Source organism: Oncorhynchus mykiss, chromosome 12 (genome assembly GCF_013265735.2).
Source record: "Oncorhynchus mykiss isolate Arlee chromosome 12, USDA_OmykA_1.1, whole genome shotgun sequence".
NCBI lineage: Eukaryota > Metazoa > Chordata > Actinopteri > Salmoniformes > Salmonidae > Oncorhynchus > Oncorhynchus mykiss.
The window spans coordinates 24,587,108-24,607,565 of NC_048576.1; the positions used below are offsets into that span (position 1 = coordinate 24,587,108).

Below are 20,458 nucleotides of genomic sequence, written 5' to 3' on the forward strand. Positions count from 1 at the left end.
TAAAATAAAGGTGAAATAAATACCAATTCAGTGAATAAGGAAGTGTAGCTCATCCCAAACGTCCAGCATCACATTGGCACAATGTCCTTGGCATGTTAGTTTCTAATGTTGCATTAATGTTCTCAGCATGCAGCTGGCTTGAATCATACCTCCGTGAATCATCCCTGTCTCACCATAACCTGCTCAGTATGGTTTGTGTTGTAACCCTCCTGCTCATTTTGGTCCCCCTCCCCAGGTACCCCAGAACTGGGCCTGCCAGAGAGGAAGGAACTGGAGACCAAACTGAAGGAGCGGGAGGAGTTCCTGTTACCCATCTACCACCAGGTAGCCGTGCAGTTCGCTGACCTCCACGACACCCCGGGACGCATGCAGGAGAAGGGCGTCATCACGGTGAGACGACACTGTCACAAAGTCACGCTGAAGCAAAAGTGATCACAACAGAGATTGTCAGAACACTATGAAAATGAAGGGTGTAATAGTGTCCCCCATAGCTATATGAGAATACATTTTAGTTTTTCTTTGATAAAATCTAACTCATACACACAACTGTGTCTATGCGGTGTGTGAGTAACCAAGCCTGTATTACCCAGGATGCAGTAGCCTGGTACAGTTGATGAGATGCCTAGGGAATGGTGTGTTCGGTAGAGGCCTAGGGAATGGTGTGTTCCAATCTCTCTCTCTCAGGCTGTGAGATGTGTCTTTATAATTATCTGCTGATGACCCGGCCCATCACCTCAGCAAGCACAGAACAGCCCCAGGCAGGATTCCAGGCTCTCTATCACACACACGCTCACACACTTGAAACACACTGTACGCACAATGGGTTACTTCATGAGAGAAGACTGCTGGGGCATTTCTGTATAAGAGATGACAATCTCTGGCGCTCTCAAGATGCCTGCAAATGCAACCGCACAATAATCTGTGATTGAGAGACACAGATTCCCATTAGAATACGAAGGACCAATGGATGTCTCTCTTGCACTCAGTGGCGATTTTAGCATGTAAATCTTGGTGAGCCAATCACGGTGCAATGCTCCTAATTTCTGCTGGCCCGCCCCACCACCACAAAGCACTGAGTTAGACTGAAAAGCCTGCATTTTGTAGCTGCCTTACTCAAGAGACCATGTGTGTATGCGGCTTTATTAACTCCAATTATATATATTTTTTTCACATTGCTTTCAAACTGATATGTGACACGTATTAATGCCAAAAGAACAAAATATGTACCTCAAAGCAGGTGTTGCTCAGCCCAAATAAATGACAGGATGCCACTGCTTGCACTCAAGTTCTCATATCATGATGAACAAATATTTTATTCAGTTCAAAATAATAAAACCTGTATGGAAACTAAGTATTGTCAGATATTAGACAATGTTTTGGTGATAACTACACATTATATGACTCTATTTAAATGTTAAAAGTACAGTGTCAGCCAGTATGGCTTGTCTGAGATATATCCTCTCTGAAGCTCTGGTGTGTTTGTGTGGTTTGATGGTTTCCCAGGACATCCTGGAGTGGCGGACGTCACGCCACTTCTTCTACTGGCGTCTGAGGCGTCTGCTGCTGGAGGACACGGTCAAGAGGAAGATCCAGGTGGCCAACAGCGAGCTGACTGATGGACAGATACAGGCCATGCTGAGACGCTGGTTCGTAGAGGCTGAGGGGACTGTCAAGGTGACTGGCCACTACCTGCTCCTCTACTTTCCTTAAACCAGCCCACCACAGCACCGAGACACTGACGGTCACTGTCGGCTAGAGGCTGCAGAGTATATCTATACCTTCCTTTACGGTCTCATTAAAGTATGGTTTTAGTCATTTTCAAAAACCAATACATTCTGATCAGTTAAATTTCAAACCAGGAGTTGTTGTGGTCTTGGATATGGCTAGGTAGAAATAACCTGATGTGATGGTGATAGAAGAGATGTCCCTCAGCCCAGACTTCTGCCTTCAGGGGTGACTAGAAAAAGCCCAGCTCCTGAGGTACACTGAGAGTATATCTTTAGAAGCGGCCGTCTTGTTAGCTTAATACATTACTCCAATCAGGACCGGCTATCTTAAGCTACAATTAATCCGAGCCCTGGCACGTGCAGATAGGAGTGCGACACGCTGTTTCTTAATTAAAATCAAACGGATAAAAAATGATTAATGGCATTAAATGTTCTTGTGGGCTACAAGCAGGAGCGCTCTTAAAACGGCGTGAGGTCACACCCTCCCAATCTGCCTAAGCCCCCGTCTGCCTTTGTTTGGGATCAGAGACTGGCTGTGCTCATGAATAGGGATCTCTCTATCAGGTCCAGTCAAAAAGGCATCGGTGGTCTGCTTTGTAGCTCTTTCACTTCTGATAGGATATTATTATTATTATTATTTATTTATTTATTTTTCACTTTCTTGGTTTGCTAGTTCAAACAAGCAAGGCTATGAAACAATTATTGTAGTACTCTCCTGCTTGAAAATGGGTACATTTTTTCTCTCTGTGTATGTGTGCAGGCGTATCTATGGGACAGCAATGAGGAGGTAGTGGAGTGGCTGGAGAAGCAGCTGAAGGAGGAGGAGGGAGCCAGGTCTATCGTCGACGAGAACATTAAGTACATCCGCAGGGACCACATCCTCAAGCAGATTCGCAGGTGAGACAGACGGCCTGATCACTGGGAACTTACCGGCCTTTAGATGTTGTAGATCTGTTTATACAGGGGGATATTTCCTGGTGTCAGGAAAGTGCATTGTCACTGATTCCCACAGAATCCATTTATTCCATGTAATCCTTTGTTTTGCTGTGCATTGCCTTAATTTTACACAATCTCTCATCTCTTTTCTTAGCCTGGTCCAAGCCAATCCTGAGGTTGCCATGGATTCCATCGTGCATATGACCCAACACATCTCCCCAACACAGCGTGCTGAGGTGGTGCGCATCCTGTCTACCATGGATGCTGCACCGGCTGCCACCTAAGCCTCATTTATACCTGGTTCTAACATGCGTCCTTTGTCTTGATCTTGTCCACATTCTGATCTTGTTCACATTTTTAGAAAGGTATAGATTTTTGTGATCATATCTTCCTGACCACCTCCGGAGTTAGTCACGGACCCATTGTAAACAGATCAGGATGGTCAATCCATTTAAATCATTATACCGGTCTCTAAAACCATTGACGGGTAGCTCCATTGACTAATGGCATCAATAATTGTCTTACAAAAAATATATATATTTTGAAAGAATATCTGTCACATGATTTGTATACAGGGAGGCACTAGGAAATCTGGTCACAATGGTTGGTGGATAAGAGACATTTTACTACCATGTGTAGATCAAATTATATGTCACATGCTCTGAATACAACAGGTGTAGACTTTACTGTGAAACGCTTACTTACGAGCCTTTTCCCAGCAATGCAGAATTTAAAAAGTAAGAAATTAGAGAAATAAAATAAGGTATTAAAAACGCAATCAATTAAAAATATTGAGGCTAAATACAAGTAGTACTGAGTCGATGTGCAGGGATATGAGGTAGTTGAAGCAATCAGGAAAGATAAGCGTATCACCAGTGTGTGAGTATGCAAGAGTCAGTGGTTTTAAAAAAATAAAAGGGTATTAATCAGAGGCAATGTGGGCGTAATCAGAATGTGAATATGATCTGGACAAAGGACTCATGTTTGCACCAGTTATAAACCTAGAGGGCCTCTCTTCCTGGCCCCACTGTCTCCAGTGCACTGCACCCTGGCACTGCCCCTGTGGAGGAACTGTGTTGGAAACTGGGGTTGGAGGAGCCAATGAGTTTGTGCTGTTACTGATGAAACTGTTGGCAATGATTCTGGAGGGAGGGGGGACTGATGTCCAGGGTAATGAATTTACACAAGTCTTACAGAATGTGTTTGTGTTGATAAACTCCTTCCTAATATTGAGTTGCAACCCCTTTTGCCCTGAGAATAGCCTCAATTTGTTGGGGCATGGACTCTACAAGGTGTTGAAAGCATTCCACAGGGATGCTGGGCCATGTTGATTCCAATGTTTGCAACAGTTGTCAAGTTGGCTGGATGTCCTTTGGGTGGTGGACCATTCTTGATACACACGGGAAACTGTTGAGCATGAAAAACCCAGCAGCATTGCAGTTCTTGACACACTCAAACCGGTGCACTTGACACCTACGATAGCCCGTTCAAAGGCACTTAAATATTTTGTCTTGCCCATTCACCTTCTGAATGGCACTCATACACAGTCCATGTCTCAATTGTCTCAAGGCTTAAAAATCCTTCTTTAACCTGTCTCCTCCCCTTTATCTACACTGATTGAAGTGGATTTAACAAGTGACATCAATAACTCATCATACTGTAGCTTTCACGTGGTCAGTCTGTCATGGATAAAGCAGGTGTTCATGTTTTGTACACTCAGTGTATCTAGTATATGTAAGTGCAATTTGAAAATGAGGCCAAGCTTGGGGACTACACAATTGACCCAAAGTGGAAGCAGCTCTTCATCCATTTGCAATCATAAAGAGCCTTTGTCCTATAGGACAGGAAAACATGCATTGGGTTTTGGGGTGTTTTGATGGTTATCTTGAAAATAAAATGCCAGCAGATTGGAACTTTTGGAGGGAGCACTTATTTACTGATAAAACCCAGGGTAGTGAGTGTTGCATGGCGCTACCGGGGCATTGTGATTGGGGAAAGTGGGCGATCTGCCCTGGGCCTGGAGAGAAGAGTCCAGCAGGAGGAGAGGCCAATTCAGACCAACCACACTGGCCCTGGGGTGAGACAAGGGCAGGCAGCCACACGCTGAAGCAGATAGACGAGCGGCTGTCGCCTTACACACATTGCTTTGAATACACCTTACTGTTCTATTACTTACATCAGGCTTTAGTGCAGCACAGCTTGCTCTGTAGTATACAAAGTCTGACACAGAAGCAAACACTATCAATGGTAATTGTTGCCATAATGGTTAAGAATGAATAGTTTTCTACCGTGGGGTATATTTTTGGCAATTATTGAAGCTTATTCCAGCCAAAAAAAAACATGTTCAAAATTTGTTTTTCTGTATTTGTTTTTGTTGAAAATGTGAAACCTATAGGTGACTAATTTATTAAATGGCAATCATGTTAAAGATAACTAGGTACTGTACACTGGAGTTGTACAGTCAGTATTACAAGTGTGTTTTAAAATGTTCACTGTAATTTTGTTAATTATTGATCCGCAGTTCTTTCTCTCCGTGGAGTCATTGGGATCGGTGTTTGCTATTAAAAAAATGTTTGTTTGCTCATTCAACCTCTAGGCCTAGGTCCTATTACTACAACATTCAAATGTACAAAGTATCTGAAATGGAGCATACACAACAACTGTCATTTTATATAGTTTAATAACCAGTGGTGTAAAAATACTTTAAAGTACTACTTAAGTAGTGTTTTGGGGTATCTGTACTTTACTATTTATATTTTTGGCAACTAATGTACTTTCTACTCCATACATGTTCCCTGACACCCAAAAGTACTCGTTACATTTTGGATGCTTAGCAGGACAGGAAAATGGTCCAGTTCACATACTTCAAGAGAACATCCCTTGCCATCTACTGCCTCTGATCTCTGGCAGACTCACTAAACACACATGCTTTGTTTGTATTTTATGTCTGAGTGTTGTAGTGTGCCCCTGGCTATCCGTAAATACAAAATAAACTGCTGTTTGGTTTGCTTAATATAAGTAATTTTAAATTATTTATATTTTTACTTTTGATACTTTAAGTATAAACCAGACTTTTATTCAAGTAATATTTTACTGGGCGACTCACTTTTCCTTGAGTCATTTTCAATTATGGTATCTTTACTTTTACTCAACTATAACAATTGGGTACTTTTTCCACCACTGTTAATAAAAGATAGATATTGATCTCCACTAGGCTGATGACACAAGTGTATACTAAGGTCAAACTTTAGTCCAATTGTGGCCTGGGGTGGTCAAGCTGCAAGGGCCACTGGCTTCAGCACGCACATATAGGCCTACCATGTTTGCGTGGGTTCGATTCTGGCACAAATGCCGTGCATTCAGGAAGTATTCAGACCCTTGACTTTTTCCACATTTTTGTTACGTTACACCCATTTAGAAAAAGGCTGTAATACATTTTTCCTCATCAATCTACACACAATACCCCATCATGACAAAGCAAAAACAGGTTTTTAGAATTGTTTTGTGTATAAAAAAACATTTGAACTACATATTCACATACTGTACCAGTAAAAAGTTTGGACACACCTACTCATTCAAAGATTTGTATTTATTTTTACTATTTTATACATTGTAGAATAATAGTGAAGACATGAACTTTGAAATAACACACATGGAATCAAGTAGTAACCAAAAAACTGTTAAATCAAAATGTATTTTATATTTGAGATTCTTCAAAGTAGGCACCCTTTGCCTTAATGACAGCTTTGCACACGCTTGGCATTCTCTCAACCAGCTTCATGAGGTAGTCACCTGGAATGAATTTCAATTAACAGGTGTGCCTTAAGTTAATTTGTGGAATTTCTTTCCTTCTTAATCTCTGGGAAATGTGGGACGGTAGCGTCCCACCCCGCCAACAGCCAGTGAAAGTGCAGGGCGCCAAATTCAAAACAACAAAAATCTCATATTTAAAATTCCTCAAGCATACAAGTATTTTACAGAATTTTAAAGATAAAATTCTCATTAATCCAGCCACAGTGTCTGATTTCAAAAAGGCTTTACAGCAAAAGCACCACAACCGATTATGTTAGGTCACCATCAAGTCACAGAAAAACAGCCATTTTTCCAGCCAAAGAGAGGAGTCACAAAAAGCAGAAATAGAATAGATCAAATTAATCACTAACCTTTGATGATCTTCATCAGATGACACTCATAGGACTTAATGTTACACAATACATGTATGTTTTGTTCGATAAAGTGCATATTTATATCCAAAAATCAAATTTTACATTGGCGTGTTTTGTTCAGTAGTTCCAAAACATGCGGTGAATTTGCAGAGAGCCACATCAATTCACAGAAATACTCATAATAAACATTGATAAGAGATGCAACTATTATACATGGAACTTTAGATAAACTTCTCCTTAATGCAACCACTGTGTAAGAATTTTATTTTTTTTTACGGAAAAAGCATACCATGCAATAGTCTGAGTACGGCGCTCAGAGCCCAAACAAGCCAAAAAGATATCCGCCATATTGTGCAGTCAACATTAGTCAGAAATAGCATTATAAATATTCACTTACCTTTGATGATCTTCATCAGAATGCACTCCCAGGAATCCCAGTTCCACCATAAATGTTTGATTTGTTCGATAAAGTTCATCATTTATGTCCAAACACCTCCTTTTGTTAGCACGTTTAGTAAACAAATCTAAATTCAAGAGGCGCGGGCAAGTCCAGCGGAAAGGTCGGACGAAATGTCCAAAAAGTTCCGCTACAGTCCGTAGAAACATGTCAAACGATTTATAGAATCAATCTTTAGGATGTTTTTATCATAAATCTTCGATAATGTTCCAACCGGAGAATTCCTTTGTCTGTACAAAAGCAATGGAACGCGAGGTCGCTCACATGACCGCGCGTCACGAGCCCGTGGCACTCTGACAGACACCTGACTCATTCCCCTCTCAATCAGCCCCCCTTCACAGTAGAAACCTGAAACAACGTTCTAAAGACTGTTGACATCTAGTGGAAGCCGTAGGAAGTGCTACATGACCAATATCTCACTGTATCTTCAATAGGGGCTGAGTTGAAAAACGACCAACCTCAGATTTCCCACTTCCTGGGTGGATTTTTTTCTCAGGTTTTTGCCTGCCATAGGAGTTCTGTTATACTCACAGACATCATTCAAACAGTTTTAGAAACTTCAGAGTGTTTTCTATCCAAATATATCATCTGGGACTTAGTAGCAGGCAGTTTACTCTGGGCACCTTATTCATCCAAGCTACTCAATACTGCCCCCCAGTCACCAAGAAGTTAATGCATTTGAGCAAATCAGCTGTTTTGTGACAAGGTAGGGGTGCTACACAGAAGATAGCCCTATTTGGTAAAAGACAAAGTCCATAATATGGCAAGAACAGCTCAAATAAGCAAAGAGAAACGACAGTCCATCATTACTTTGATACAGGAAGGTCAGTCAATCTGGAACATTATAAGAACTTTGAAAGTTTCTTCAAATGCTGTCGCAAAAACCATCAAGCGCTATGATGGATGAAACTGGCTCTCATGAGGACCGCCACAGGAAAGGAAGACCCAGAGATACCTCTGCTGGAGAGTTCATTACAGTTACCAGCCTCAGAAATTGCAGCCCAAATAAATGCTTCACACAGTTCAAGTAACAAACACATCTTAACATCAACTGTTCAGAGAAGACTGTGTGAATCAGGCCTTCATGGTCAAATTTCTGCAAAGAAACCACTATTAAAGGACACTAATAAGAAGAGACATGCTTGGGCCAAGAAACACGAGCAATGGACTTTAGACCAGTGGAAATCTGTCCTTTGGTCTTAGTCCAAATAGGAGATTTTTGGTTCCAACTGCCGTGTCTTTGTGAGATGCAGAGTAGGTGAATGGATGATCTCCGCATATGTGGTTCCCACCATGAAGCATGGAGGTGATGTGATGGTGCTTTGCTGGTGAAACTGTCTGTGATTCATTTAGAATTCAAGGCACACTTAACCAGTATGGCTACCACAGCATTCTGCAGCGATACGGCATCTCATCTAGTTTGCGCTATCATTTGTTTACCATTTGTTTTTCAACAGGATAATGACCCAACACACCTCCAGGCTGTGTAAGGGCTATTTGACCAAGAAGGAGAGTGATGGAGTGCTGCATCAGATGACCTGACCTCCACAATCACCCGACCTCAGCCCAATTGAGATGGTTTGGTATGAGTTAGACAGCAGAGTGAAGGAAAAGCAGCCAACAAGTGCTCAGCATGTTGGAAGTCCTTCAAGACTGTTGGAACAGCATTCCAGGTCAAGCTGGTTGAGAGAATGCCAAGAGCATCAAGGCAAAATGTGGCTACTTTGAAGAATCTCAAAATATTTTGATTTGTTTAATACTTTTTTGGTTACTACATGATTCAATGTGTTATTTCATGGTTTTGATGTCTTCACTATTATTCTACAATATAGAAAATAGTACAAATAAAGAAAAACCCTTGAATAAGTAGGTGTGTCCAAACTTTTGACTGGTACTGTAAGTATTCAGACCCTTTAGTATGAGTCTTGAAATTGAGGTCAGGTGCATTTTTTTTCCATTGTTCATCCTACAACTTGATCTGGGTCCACCTGTGGTAAAATCCATTGATTAGACATGATTTGGAAAGACACACACCTGTATATATAAGGTCCCACAGTTGACATTGCATGTCAGAGCAAAAACCAAGCCATGAGGTCGAAGGAATTGTACATAGAGCTCCGAGACAGGATTGTGTCGAGACACAGATCTGGGGAAGGGTACCAAAACATTCCCATCACAACCCATATTTTTTTTTAGGTATATTAGTATATTATGTAAAATTTACATTGATTTGATTTAGATATAGAAATCATATGGTTGTTATCATCATTTCACAAAAAAGTTGGGGTGGAAATATCTTATTTTTCATGATGTTTTCAGCTGTGACCAAGGCAAGTTTATACAGTGCCTTGCGAAAGTATTCGGCCCCCTTGAACTTTGAGACCTTTTGCCACATTTCAGGCTTCAAACATAAAGATATAAAACTGTATTTTTTTGTGAAGAATCAACAACAAGTTGGACACAATCATGAAGTGGAACGACATTTATTGGATATTTCAAACTTTTTTAACAAATCAAAAACTGAAAAATTGGGCGTGCAAAATTATTCAGCCCCCTTAAGTTAATACTTTGTAGCGCCACCTTTTGCTGCGATTACAGCTGTAAGTCGCTTGGGGTATGTCTATTAGTTTTGCACATCGAGAGACTGAATTTTTTTCCCATTCCTCCTTGCAAAACAGCTCAAGCTCAGTGAGGTTGGATGGAGAGCATTTGTGAACAGCAGTTTTCAGTTCTTTCCACAGATTCTCGATTGGATTCAGGTCTGGACTTTGACTTGGCCATTCTAACACCTGGATATGTTTATTTTTGAACCATTCCATTGTAGATTTTGCTTTATGTTTTGGATCATTGTCTTGTTGGAAGACAAATCTCCGTCCCAGTGTCAGGTCTTTTGCAGACTCCATCAGGTTTTCTTCCAGAATGGTCCTGTATTTGGCTCCATCCATCTTCCCATCAATTTTAACCATCTTCCCTGTCCCTGCTGAAGAAAAACAGGCCCAAACCATGATGCTGCCACCACCATGTTTGACAGTGGGGATGGTGTGTTCAGCTGTGTTGCTTTTACGCCAAACATAACGTTTTGCATTGTTGCCAAAAAGTTCAATTTTGGTTTCATCTGACCAGAGCACCTTCTTAAACATGTTTGGTGTGTCTCCCAGGTGGCTTGTGGCAAACTTTAAACGACACTTTTTATGGATATCTTTAAGAAATGGCTTTCTTCTTGCCACTCTTCCATAAAGGCCAGATTTGTGCAATGTACGACTGATTGTTGTCCTATGGACAGAGTCTCCCACCTCAGCTGTAGATCTCTGCAGTTCATCCAGAGTGATCATGGGCCTCTTGGCTGCATCTCTGATCAGTCTTCCCCTTGTATGAGCTGAAAGTTTAGAGGGACGGCCAGGTCTTGGTAGATTTGCAGTGGTCTGATACTCCTTCCATTTTAATATTATCGCTTGCACAGTGCTCCTTGGGATGTTTAAAGCTTGGGAAATCTTTTTGTATCCAAATCCGGCTTTAAACTTCTTCACAACAGTATCTCGGACCTGCCTGGTGTGTTCCTTGTTTTTCATGATGCTCTCTGCGCTTTTAACGGACCTCTGAGACTATCACAGTGCAGGTGCATTTATACGGAGACCTGATTACACACAGGTGGATTTTATTTATCATCATTAGTCATTTAGGTCAACATTGGATCATTCAGAGATCCTCACTGAACTTCTGGAGAGAGTTTGCTGCACTGAAAGTAAAGGGGCTGAATAATTTTGCACGCCCAATTTTTCAGTTTTTGATTTGTTAAAAAAGTTTGAAATATCCAATAAGTGTCGTTCCACTTCATGATTGTGTCCCACTTGTTGTTGATTCTTCACAAAAAAATACAGTTTTATATCTTTATGTTTGAAGCCTGAAATGTGGCAAAAGGTCGCAAAGTTCAAGGGGGCCGAATACTTTCGCAAGGCACTGTACATTCAGGGATAGGGTTGAATTATTAATAGTAGGCAAACCTTAAAAATTACTTAAAACAATATTCAATACAAGGTCATGTACAAATGAGTTAAATAAATTGTATGATATTTCATTTTCAACTAAAATGGATGTTTAATGACGATGGAAATTACCTTTGTCTCTGGCTGTCTGGGGAAAATGACAAATATATAAATTCCTAAATAGTAAGATCGCAGACATTATCAGATATTGTTTCTGGACAAATCAAAGATAATTAGAATACTGGTAAAATGGTGTTTCAATACGTTTTTATTTCTGAAACCAAATAGGACATGAATCAAATAATAATAGGTTATGGTAAATAAGGAAATACTGTACTTTTTTATATTGTACGGAATGCTTGTAAAATGAATAAATCCCCCTTAGGGCTCTATTCAATCTATTCAAACTAAAGCGTTACAGATTCCGTGATAAAAATGTAAAGGTCATTTCCGTTTGAGGCGACATATGCAGCGTTTACCATGAATACAGTCTCTGTTAAAGTGGGAACACTACCCTTTAAATTTGTGAAATGCTGTAAAGCTGAACTTCTGCGATGCGGATTGAATAGATTTTCAAAAAGGACACTACATTGTTCCGATTACAATACCAACCAGAGGGCGAACATTTCTTGAAAGACGTTGGTTGCAAGCAGGACTAACTTTAAGGTAACACACATTTTAGGGAGCGGTAATGAGGTGACCAATAATGGTTGCAACTGGAGATCAGCTGTGCGGGTGAATTTAGCATATTTAGCCTATTCATGTTTGAATGACATCAACTGGCGATAATCTAGTGTTATTTGATTATATTCCAATAGGCTACCCGTTAGCCTATCCATTGTCACATCATGGAAAACCGATAATAGGTTAGTCCAGGGCTTCCCAAACTCGGTCCTTTGCTGAACTAACGCCACTGGACTGGTCACTAGATCGCCCAGCACTCATGAGTCTTGGAGCCGGAGCGCGCTGATTAGATCACTGCGCTATGGCAATTCACAATGCTCTCTAGCAAGTACTAAAATAATACTGATACGTAGGCACGTCGTTTTTTATCATTTTGTTTTAAACTTCCCGAACCATAGCACTAACCTTAAGGACTCACTAACCTTAACTGTAAGTCCACCAAGGCACTGAGGTAACCGAAAACATTTATTCTATCTATTGCTTGCCTTCAACATATAAAACCATTGATTAAAAATAAATCCCTAACGAAAAATACATCTACCCCTTAAAAAGGTCAATTTATAGTTAACAAAAATATAAACACAGGATGCAAATTTTGAAGGTTTTACTGAGTAACACTTAATTCAAGGCAATCAGTCAAATGAAACACATTAATTAGGCCCTAATCTATAGATTTCACATGACTGGGAATACAGATCACAGATATCTTTAAAAAAGGTAGGGGCGTGGATCAGAAAACCAGTTAGTATCTGGTGTGTCCACCATTTGCCTCGCAGCACAACACATCTTCTCATAGAGTTGATCAGGCTGTTGATTGTGGCCTGTGGAATGTTGTCCCACTCTTCTTCAATGGCTGTGCGAAGTTGCTGGATATTGGTGGAAACTGGAACATGCTGTCGTACATGCGATCCAGAGCATCCCAAACATGCTCATTGTGTAACATGGCTGGTGAGTATGCAGGCCATGGAAGAACTGGAACATTTCCAGCTTCCAGGAATTGTGTACAGATCCTTGTGATATGGGGCGGTGCATTATCATGCTGAAACATGAGGTGATGGCAGCAGATGAATGGCACGACAATGGGCCTCAGGATCTCGTCACGGTATCTCTGTGCATTCAAATTGCCATCGATAAAATGCAATTGTGTTCATTGTCTGTAGTTTATGCCTGCCCATATGCCACCATGGGGTACTTTGTTCACAATGTTGACACAGCAAACCGCTCACCCACACCACACACGTGGTCTGCGGTTGTGAGGCTTTGTTGGACGTACTGCCAAATACTCTAAAACGATGTTGAAGGCTTATGGTAGAAAAATGAACATTCAATTCTCTAGCAATAGCTCTGGTGGACAGTCCTGCAGTCAGTGGGCCAACTGCATGCTCCCTCTCAACTTGAAACACCTGTGGTATTGTGTTGTGTGACAAAACTGCACATTTTAGAGTGGCCTTTTATTGTCCACAGCACAAGGTGCACCTATGTAATGACCATGCTGTTTAATCATCTTCTTGATATGCCACAACTGTCAGGTGGATGGATTATCTTGGCAAAGGACAAATGCTTACTAACAGGGATATAAATGAATTTGTTAAGAACATTTTGGAGAAATAAGCTTTTTGTGCATATAGAACATTCCTGGAATCTTTTATTTCAGCTCATGAAACATTTAACCAACACTTTACATGTTGTGTTTACTGTATATTTTTGTTCAGTGTACTATAATCCACATAAAAATCTCTTCATGGCAAAGTGACGGTGGCCTAGCCCCTGGAGAAATAGATGATCCATGATAGATTATCACACCACCATCATACTTCAGCAATTCTGCCAAATGCAGTGAGAGAAGTATAATACTTGGGGAGAGACATTCTGATTACTCTGAAATTATCTTCTCTTCTCATGCCTCAACCCACTTTTCAACCCATTTTTTAAAAACATTTATGGGCTTTTAAACTTCAACCGTCTTAAGAGGGATGAGACTAATCAAACAAATAGTGAAGAATCCATCTCATCCCTTTAGTTGTTTTTCGTGTCTCACTTTCATATTGTCCCCTTGGCTCTGTCAACTCTATTACCATCCTACCAACAAATATGTAAGACAAATTGAGTTGCATACACCCAATACCCATCACAATTATGGGAGACCCAATAACAAAATGAGTAATTTGGTGGTATAATTGGAAATGCGCCTTGCCTGGCCTCTCCGGTCTCCCAGAGGGCTTTGCTCATTTCTAGAGGCACGCTAGGCTGGCTAATTCCAGCGCTAATCACTGACAAACTGCAGCATCAGACCCTTCCTCCACTACTTCTACTGGAGCGGAGAGAACGGGATTGTTTGGAGAAAGTTACAAGGAATTGCTTTGTTAGGTTTGGCATGGCGGCTTGTTAGGTTTTTAAGTGTTTTTTTCCCCATAATAAGTTTAAAAACAACAATACATTTAATCACCAACCAACTCTGGGGTGGGTTAAGTTCCCTCCATTGGTCAGCAGACAATTCACCTGACAGACATAAAATGGGGATAATAGAAACAACTTTTTATTGATTTATTTTTATTTAACCTTTATTTAACCAGGAAAGTCAGTTAAAAACAAATTCTTATTGACAATGACGGCCTACCGAAAGACAAAAGGCCTCCTGCGGGGACGGGGGCCTGGGATTAAAAATAAAATACAATAGAAATATAGGACAAAACACACATCACAAGTGTGGCCCCCCAAAAAATTCTGATAGTATCAAAATCACATATTTAAACCTAATGAAGAAAACCGTATCTTCAAGTCAATGAGGCAGATTCCAAATCAGTCAGGTCCATTCTGAACTAAAATCTAGACTGGTGCTGTTCATAAGCCTTTAGAGGAGAGGGCCAGACCACAGGAAGAGGCATGTGTTTATCTCCTGGCTCCTGCCTTCTGTTCTGCTGTGCATCTCTCCTACTAGCTCAGAGCATGTCACTCCCGCACTGCACCTTCAGCAAAAAAATGTTTTTGTATTTAACATGGCAAGTCAGTTAAGAACACAATGGCAGCTTACCCCGGCCTAACCCGGACGACGCTGGGCCAATTGTGCGACCCCTCTATGGGACTCCCAATCACGGCCGGATGTGATACAGCCTGGATTCGAACCAGGGACTGTAGTGACACCTCTTGCACTAAGATGCAGTGCCTTAGACCGCTGTGCCACTCGGGAGCACAATGCGTTCTTCCCGAATAGTGAGCGATACAACTCAGTCCTACACCATCAAGGAGAAAAACCTTTTAAACATCACCTTTTTCCATAACAAGAAGCATGGCAAAATTATGATCAAACCTGGCTTCGCCACAGACTTAACATTTTAATGTGACAGAAGAGGAAATCAACCGATGACAGAGGGATGAGACAGAAAAGAAGGAGAGGTCTCAATCATGCATCGGGAGCAGGAATAATTCCACATTCATGCGTCTCAATGACTTGACGGTACTTGAGAGATAATGCCAGTGACCCAGTTGCAGGATTCCAATTAGGGAGGTATATGCAATAGGCCAGATGAGACAGAGAAGGGTCTTTACGGAGCCCAGTGCTGTCTGATTACGGCCTGAACACAAGTGTCTGTCACTGTCTTTGACAGGCCTGTCCATGACAAAAAGCAGACCAACACAGGCAGGCATGGAGGGAATCAGGGAAAGGCCCCAGCTGCTCTCAATCTACATCTTGCTGGGCTGCCTCCTCCTTCCCTGACCAGCTCAGTCATTTCAATCAGTCAAATGTTCCAGCCAAAGTGGCTCTACTCACGATAGATAGGCCAATAGAGCCTAATTTTGAGACAGGGCTAGTTTTGTTTGTGTACGACAACTGTCTGCACATAGATCACAACTGTTTTCTACATCCATAAAACAATGTTCAGCGTTTACATACAAATGTACATCCTGTGAAGCCTGTGTGTGCGTCTGTCTGCATATGGAATAGACACTAGATGGCAGTATGTGATTCCACCAGAAGTGACATGTCTCTGTTAATTGTGTTGAGATTATTAGAGAATCAAGGGAGCCAGTTGACCTGTGCTGCTCCGGTGCAGCCAGGTTGACCTGTGCTGCTCCGGTGCAGCCAGGTTGACCTGTGCTGCTCCGGTGCAGCCAGGTTGACCTGTGCTGCTCCGGTGCAGCCAGTTGACCTGTGCTGCTCCGGTGCAGCCAGTTGACCTGTGCTCTCCATTCTGAACTAACATCTACATCTCCTGGGTTCTGCCTTCTGTTCTGCTGTGCATCTCTCCTACTAGCTCAGAGCATGTCACTCCCGCACTGCACCTTCAGCAAAAACTGCAGTGGTGTCAAACAACCTATAGTTTGTGTTGGCCAGGGTAGAGAAGTAACCACTCCTACAATAGCATGCTATACAGATTATAACCTATTACAAATCTGTGTGTCCACTACAGCATAACAGTCAGTGCAGGGTCCCAGTCCCTGTATCTGTGTAATGTGTTGTGTTAAAGAGGAGCCTTGTGTTGTTCTCAGGGGGCAGGGAGCCAATGTGTCTGTCAGCCAGCCACAGGGGCTTAATCCCCAATCCTCATTTGAAATGCGCCACCAGGGTCAAGGATTACAATACATTCTGATCATCACCACATAATGCATAAATTCTCATTCCGCCTGAGCTCGGTAAATATCGGCTGGGGAATACTGAGGAGCGCCGGGAAGACAGGGGAGGAGGCTCAGAACCCAGCCTAAAATAGTGTCTGTGTGTGTGTGTGTGTCTGTGTGTGTGTGTGTGCGTGTGTGTGTGTGTGCGTGTGTGTGTGTGTACGAGGGAGAGAAGACGGGAGACGAAGAACAGGGGAGCTGAAGTGTGGTTGGAGGTGCAGCCTGCCTCAAATTGCATCTCCTATATATTACATGCAGAAATGTGCCATGATGAATGTCTAAATACCTTCTAAAGGACTTAAATGTGCACAGGTGTGCAATGTGCATGAAATGTATGCATGACACTTGCATGTGTGTGTCAAGAGTGATCAAATGCACATCCTTTAGTGGGTGCAGGGCCGGAAAAAGTCAGTATAAAATAAAAAGAGCCCACTCACTCAACTCCACCACGTACCTTTATTAATAAACAAACCGCGTTTAGATCCTGCATTGTATGTGGGACCTGTCTGTGACAGCCCCCCTCCCCCCTCACATTAACATTCATGGAGCTAGTGGAGCATTGCGGACTGCGTCCGTGAAGCCAGCGCAGCATTGAGATACGGTGGTGGGGGAGAGAGATAAGAGGGCCGGGAGGGAGGGTGATATAGAGGGTGAGGAGGGCTGTGCCGGGGCATTCATTCCAAAAGGTCACCCAGTGTGTCTCTCTGGGAAAGGTCAGTGACCAGCCTGATGCAACGGTCATACATCACCATTATTACTGTAGGCCATTGATTGCTATGGAAATGAGGTGGGCTGTAAACACGGCAGGGCAAGGTCACGCCATTGGTCAGTTATTACCGTGTTTAGAATACCTGTCATCTCACAGTAAACACAACCTCTGCCTGCACTACCCTACCTACCTACAGTACGTACTGGAGGACAGATAAGGAGGACAGTCAGGGGACTAGCCATCTACTGTCCTCTCCGTCTCCAGTGTGTGCTTGGAATCAATATGGGCCCACTAGCAAATGGAAGACTACAACAGTCCTGCTGTGGCGTTTATAAACTCACATAATAGGACTATCAGCAGTCAATACATTACAGCTGAAGAACCTGTTCATCTCATTTAGAAATCACACTGACCCACTACAGACGACGGCAACAAAAAGGCTAAAAGGGGAACAAAGTATGTGTGTGAGTGCAGGAGAGCCGCCGAGCAAAGCAGCATTCAGAGATTTATGGGAGGGTAGCTGTTATAGGGACAGTCATTTCAGGTTTGTGAGTGAGGCTGTAGTGAGTGTGTCAGATGGCTGTGACAAGAGGACGGGACAGAGGAACACTGAGCTCTGTGATTTCCAGCCCCAAGATAGAGGAGGTGATAGGTTGAAGAACAGGTCAATATTGGCATGTCAGTGAAGAGTGCTGCCTTTACTCATGTAATGCGTGAACAATAAGAGACTCGCCGTGCATCAACATTCATGGAGCTGTGGTCGATGGGGCCATGATGTTCACCAGCTTACTGTGGATGTGGAACCTAGACAGATACGCACGCAAGAACAAACATCAAAAATAGGGAATACACACCTTTTCAAATATGTTGTAATTCACTCTGGATAAGAGTGTCTGCTAAATGACTAAAATGTTAATGCAATGTACATGTGTGTAACTGTGGTTTGTCCGTTAATAAATGTGAGTATTTGAGTCCATGTGTTAGTTCAGTGTGCCTGTGTGTATAAGATAAACACAGAGAAATACAATGGGCACAAAAGGCCCCAAATAAAAGGCTGACCTTTCCACTTGCAATAAATGGAGAAAACAAATAGCGTAGTTGACATTTTTTATGGAATAAAAGATAATTGAAATAACTGAAAGGACTATAGACAAACCAGCATTAGAGGAAGTGAAATCTATTTGTTTCTTCATAAACGAACCAAGGGTAATACATGCGGTCATTGGGGCCTCCACGGACAGAGAAACACAGATTGTTCTGCAGTGGATGCTAAAAACAGACCTACTACACCTAATACTGCTAACGGACATAAATGGAACAAGACGTACATGGAAACAAGGGCACTCAATTATTGTCAGAGTTTTAATGTGGAGAAAAGGAAATATTCTAGTGAATCAATATTTCCTCACTGTATACCTTCACTGTTCCCTCCACTCAACTGACTTTGCAGCTCTTGTTCGCCTTGGTGGCCACTTTCTTTTCGATCTTACTGAATGGCTAGCCTTTGTCTGGAAGAGTAGGAGAGGACCCCTATCAGACAAAGCCTAGAGGGGTAACCCCAGATCTCAGCCCCACACACACAGATCACTCACCTCCCCATAGCCACCTGGTCGTTGGGGTCTGCAGCACTTGTCTTGCATTCAATAAGCACCCACAGAAGCTGTTTTAAACAGAAAAAGGTGAGCGGAGGAAAAAGAGACCAAAAGGGGAGACTTAGTGTGAGTGAGTGAGTGAGTGAGTGAGTGAGTGAGTGAGTGAGTGAGTGAGTGAGTGAGTGAGTCAGTCTAGATATTTTCACCAGAGTACAGCGCTCCCTCTCTCCCCCTCCTCTCTGCCCTAGCAGCAAATCCATTCACTTAACCTGGACCTCTTCAACAGCGTCAGCCCAGCAGCCAACCACAGAACCTAGGCCCAGACCAGCCAGGCTCTGCCAGAATGAAGCACCACTGGGCATCCGCCTCAGTTAGAAGAGTAGCACAGTGCCAGGACCCCAGAGAATCATCAGCACTGGACCTCACAGTACAACATCTTAATGAGGACAGTTCTCATTGATTCACACTCCATTCACACAACTGACTCTGACTACACATCACCCCACACAGCCCCACATTACAGGGAGTAGTTTCATTACTCAGTCCTGTTCCTTTGTGTTCCCCCCAGAGATAATAACGTCTCGTCTTGACTGACTGGACCATTTCGTTTTAAAATCGGCCACCATGCAGCCCTCTCCCTGACCCCTATCAGGAGAGAGAGAATCTTCATTAATGTCCCCAATTAACCCCTCTGGCTCTCCCTCTATGGGGATCTCTCTCTGTATGGCCAGCTTCCAGGCTCTGAGACAGGGAAAGATAGCGAGACTGGGCACTAGCAAGTCACCAGCAACACAACATGCACACTACAGTGTGCATGTCCCCATAGCTTTCCTCATCCTTGATCAGGACGTAGGTTAGGAATGTGCATATCTTGCAGTTCCTTGGTGAATGTAACTTAAAGCTCCATTGGTGCTACATAATGACTCTAATCCAGTGTGGGAGTGATCGCTCTGTTCACAGACATGGTTAATGACTACGCCTCAGCTGTACTGAGCGGTGTAGAGAGAGCCATTACAGTACTATAGGAGTCAGCATCACACACACAAATGCACAACAGTGATTTATGGCATGCACAGAGTTGCTGACTAAAAATGTTTCGGTGGATGCAAAGATCAGTCCAGCTCTGGCCTGCTGTGAGAGGTTAACCACATTAAAACCATGTATTACTGGAGTATTACTAGAGCAGGCTTAGTCCCACAGGGAATGGCTCTGAGCTGCACTTCCGGAGCCCTCAGACTGGGGGAGACTGGAATGACAGGATGTTGCCCTCTGAAGGACCAAGTATAATAACAAGGGCAGTCTTGGTACTTCACACGACACAATGTAGATCCAGGCACCATTCCCAAGAGCCCAGCATCGCTTACTCCTGATATGCTGCCTGTTTTACACGTCCACTTTTGTAACAAAACGGAAGTGTGGTATCAAACAATATATATTTTTAGGAATGCTTCAGGCCTTGTGTGATGATTGTTTCATGCAGAAGGGTTGATATTTACCTGGTGATAGAAATCATCATCATCGAAGATCTCCTCGTCCAGGTCATTCAGACGTGTGTTAGCATTGAGCAGCTGCTTTGTGAGGGGTGAGAAC

General features: G+C 42.5%; 1 protein-coding gene and 1 long non-coding RNA gene across 8 annotated transcripts in view; one reads left to right on the forward strand and one right to left on the reverse strand.

Annotated features, from left to right (window-relative positions):
* Positions 1-4,576, forward strand: part of acaca (acetyl-CoA carboxylase alpha) — a 48,962-nt gene extending 44,386 nt beyond the window's left edge. For all 7 annotated transcript variants that reach the window (XM_036937248.1, XM_036937250.1, XM_021623125.2 and 4 more), the window contains 4 exons: positions 236-390; positions 1,504-1,674; positions 2,488-2,624; positions 2,818-4,576. In XM_036937248.1, coding sequence (XP_036793143.1) covers positions 236-390; positions 1,504-1,674; positions 2,488-2,624; positions 2,818-2,947 — 593 coding nt within the window. In that variant the 3' untranslated portion in view covers positions 2,948-4,576. The remainder of the gene's footprint in view (positions 1-235; positions 391-1,503; positions 1,675-2,487; positions 2,625-2,817) is intronic.
* An 8,625-nt stretch (positions 4,577-13,201) lies between these two features.
* LOC118936414 lies at positions 13,202-20,445 on the reverse strand. The gene is made up of 4 exons (XR_005034917.1): positions 20,365-20,445; positions 18,869-18,936; positions 16,235-18,080; positions 13,202-14,919 (listed from the first exon to the last, which is right to left on the reverse strand). It is a non-coding gene; the product is annotated as an uncharacterized LOC118936414 (long non-coding RNA).
* Between the last annotated feature and the right edge of the window lie 13 nt (positions 20,446-20,458).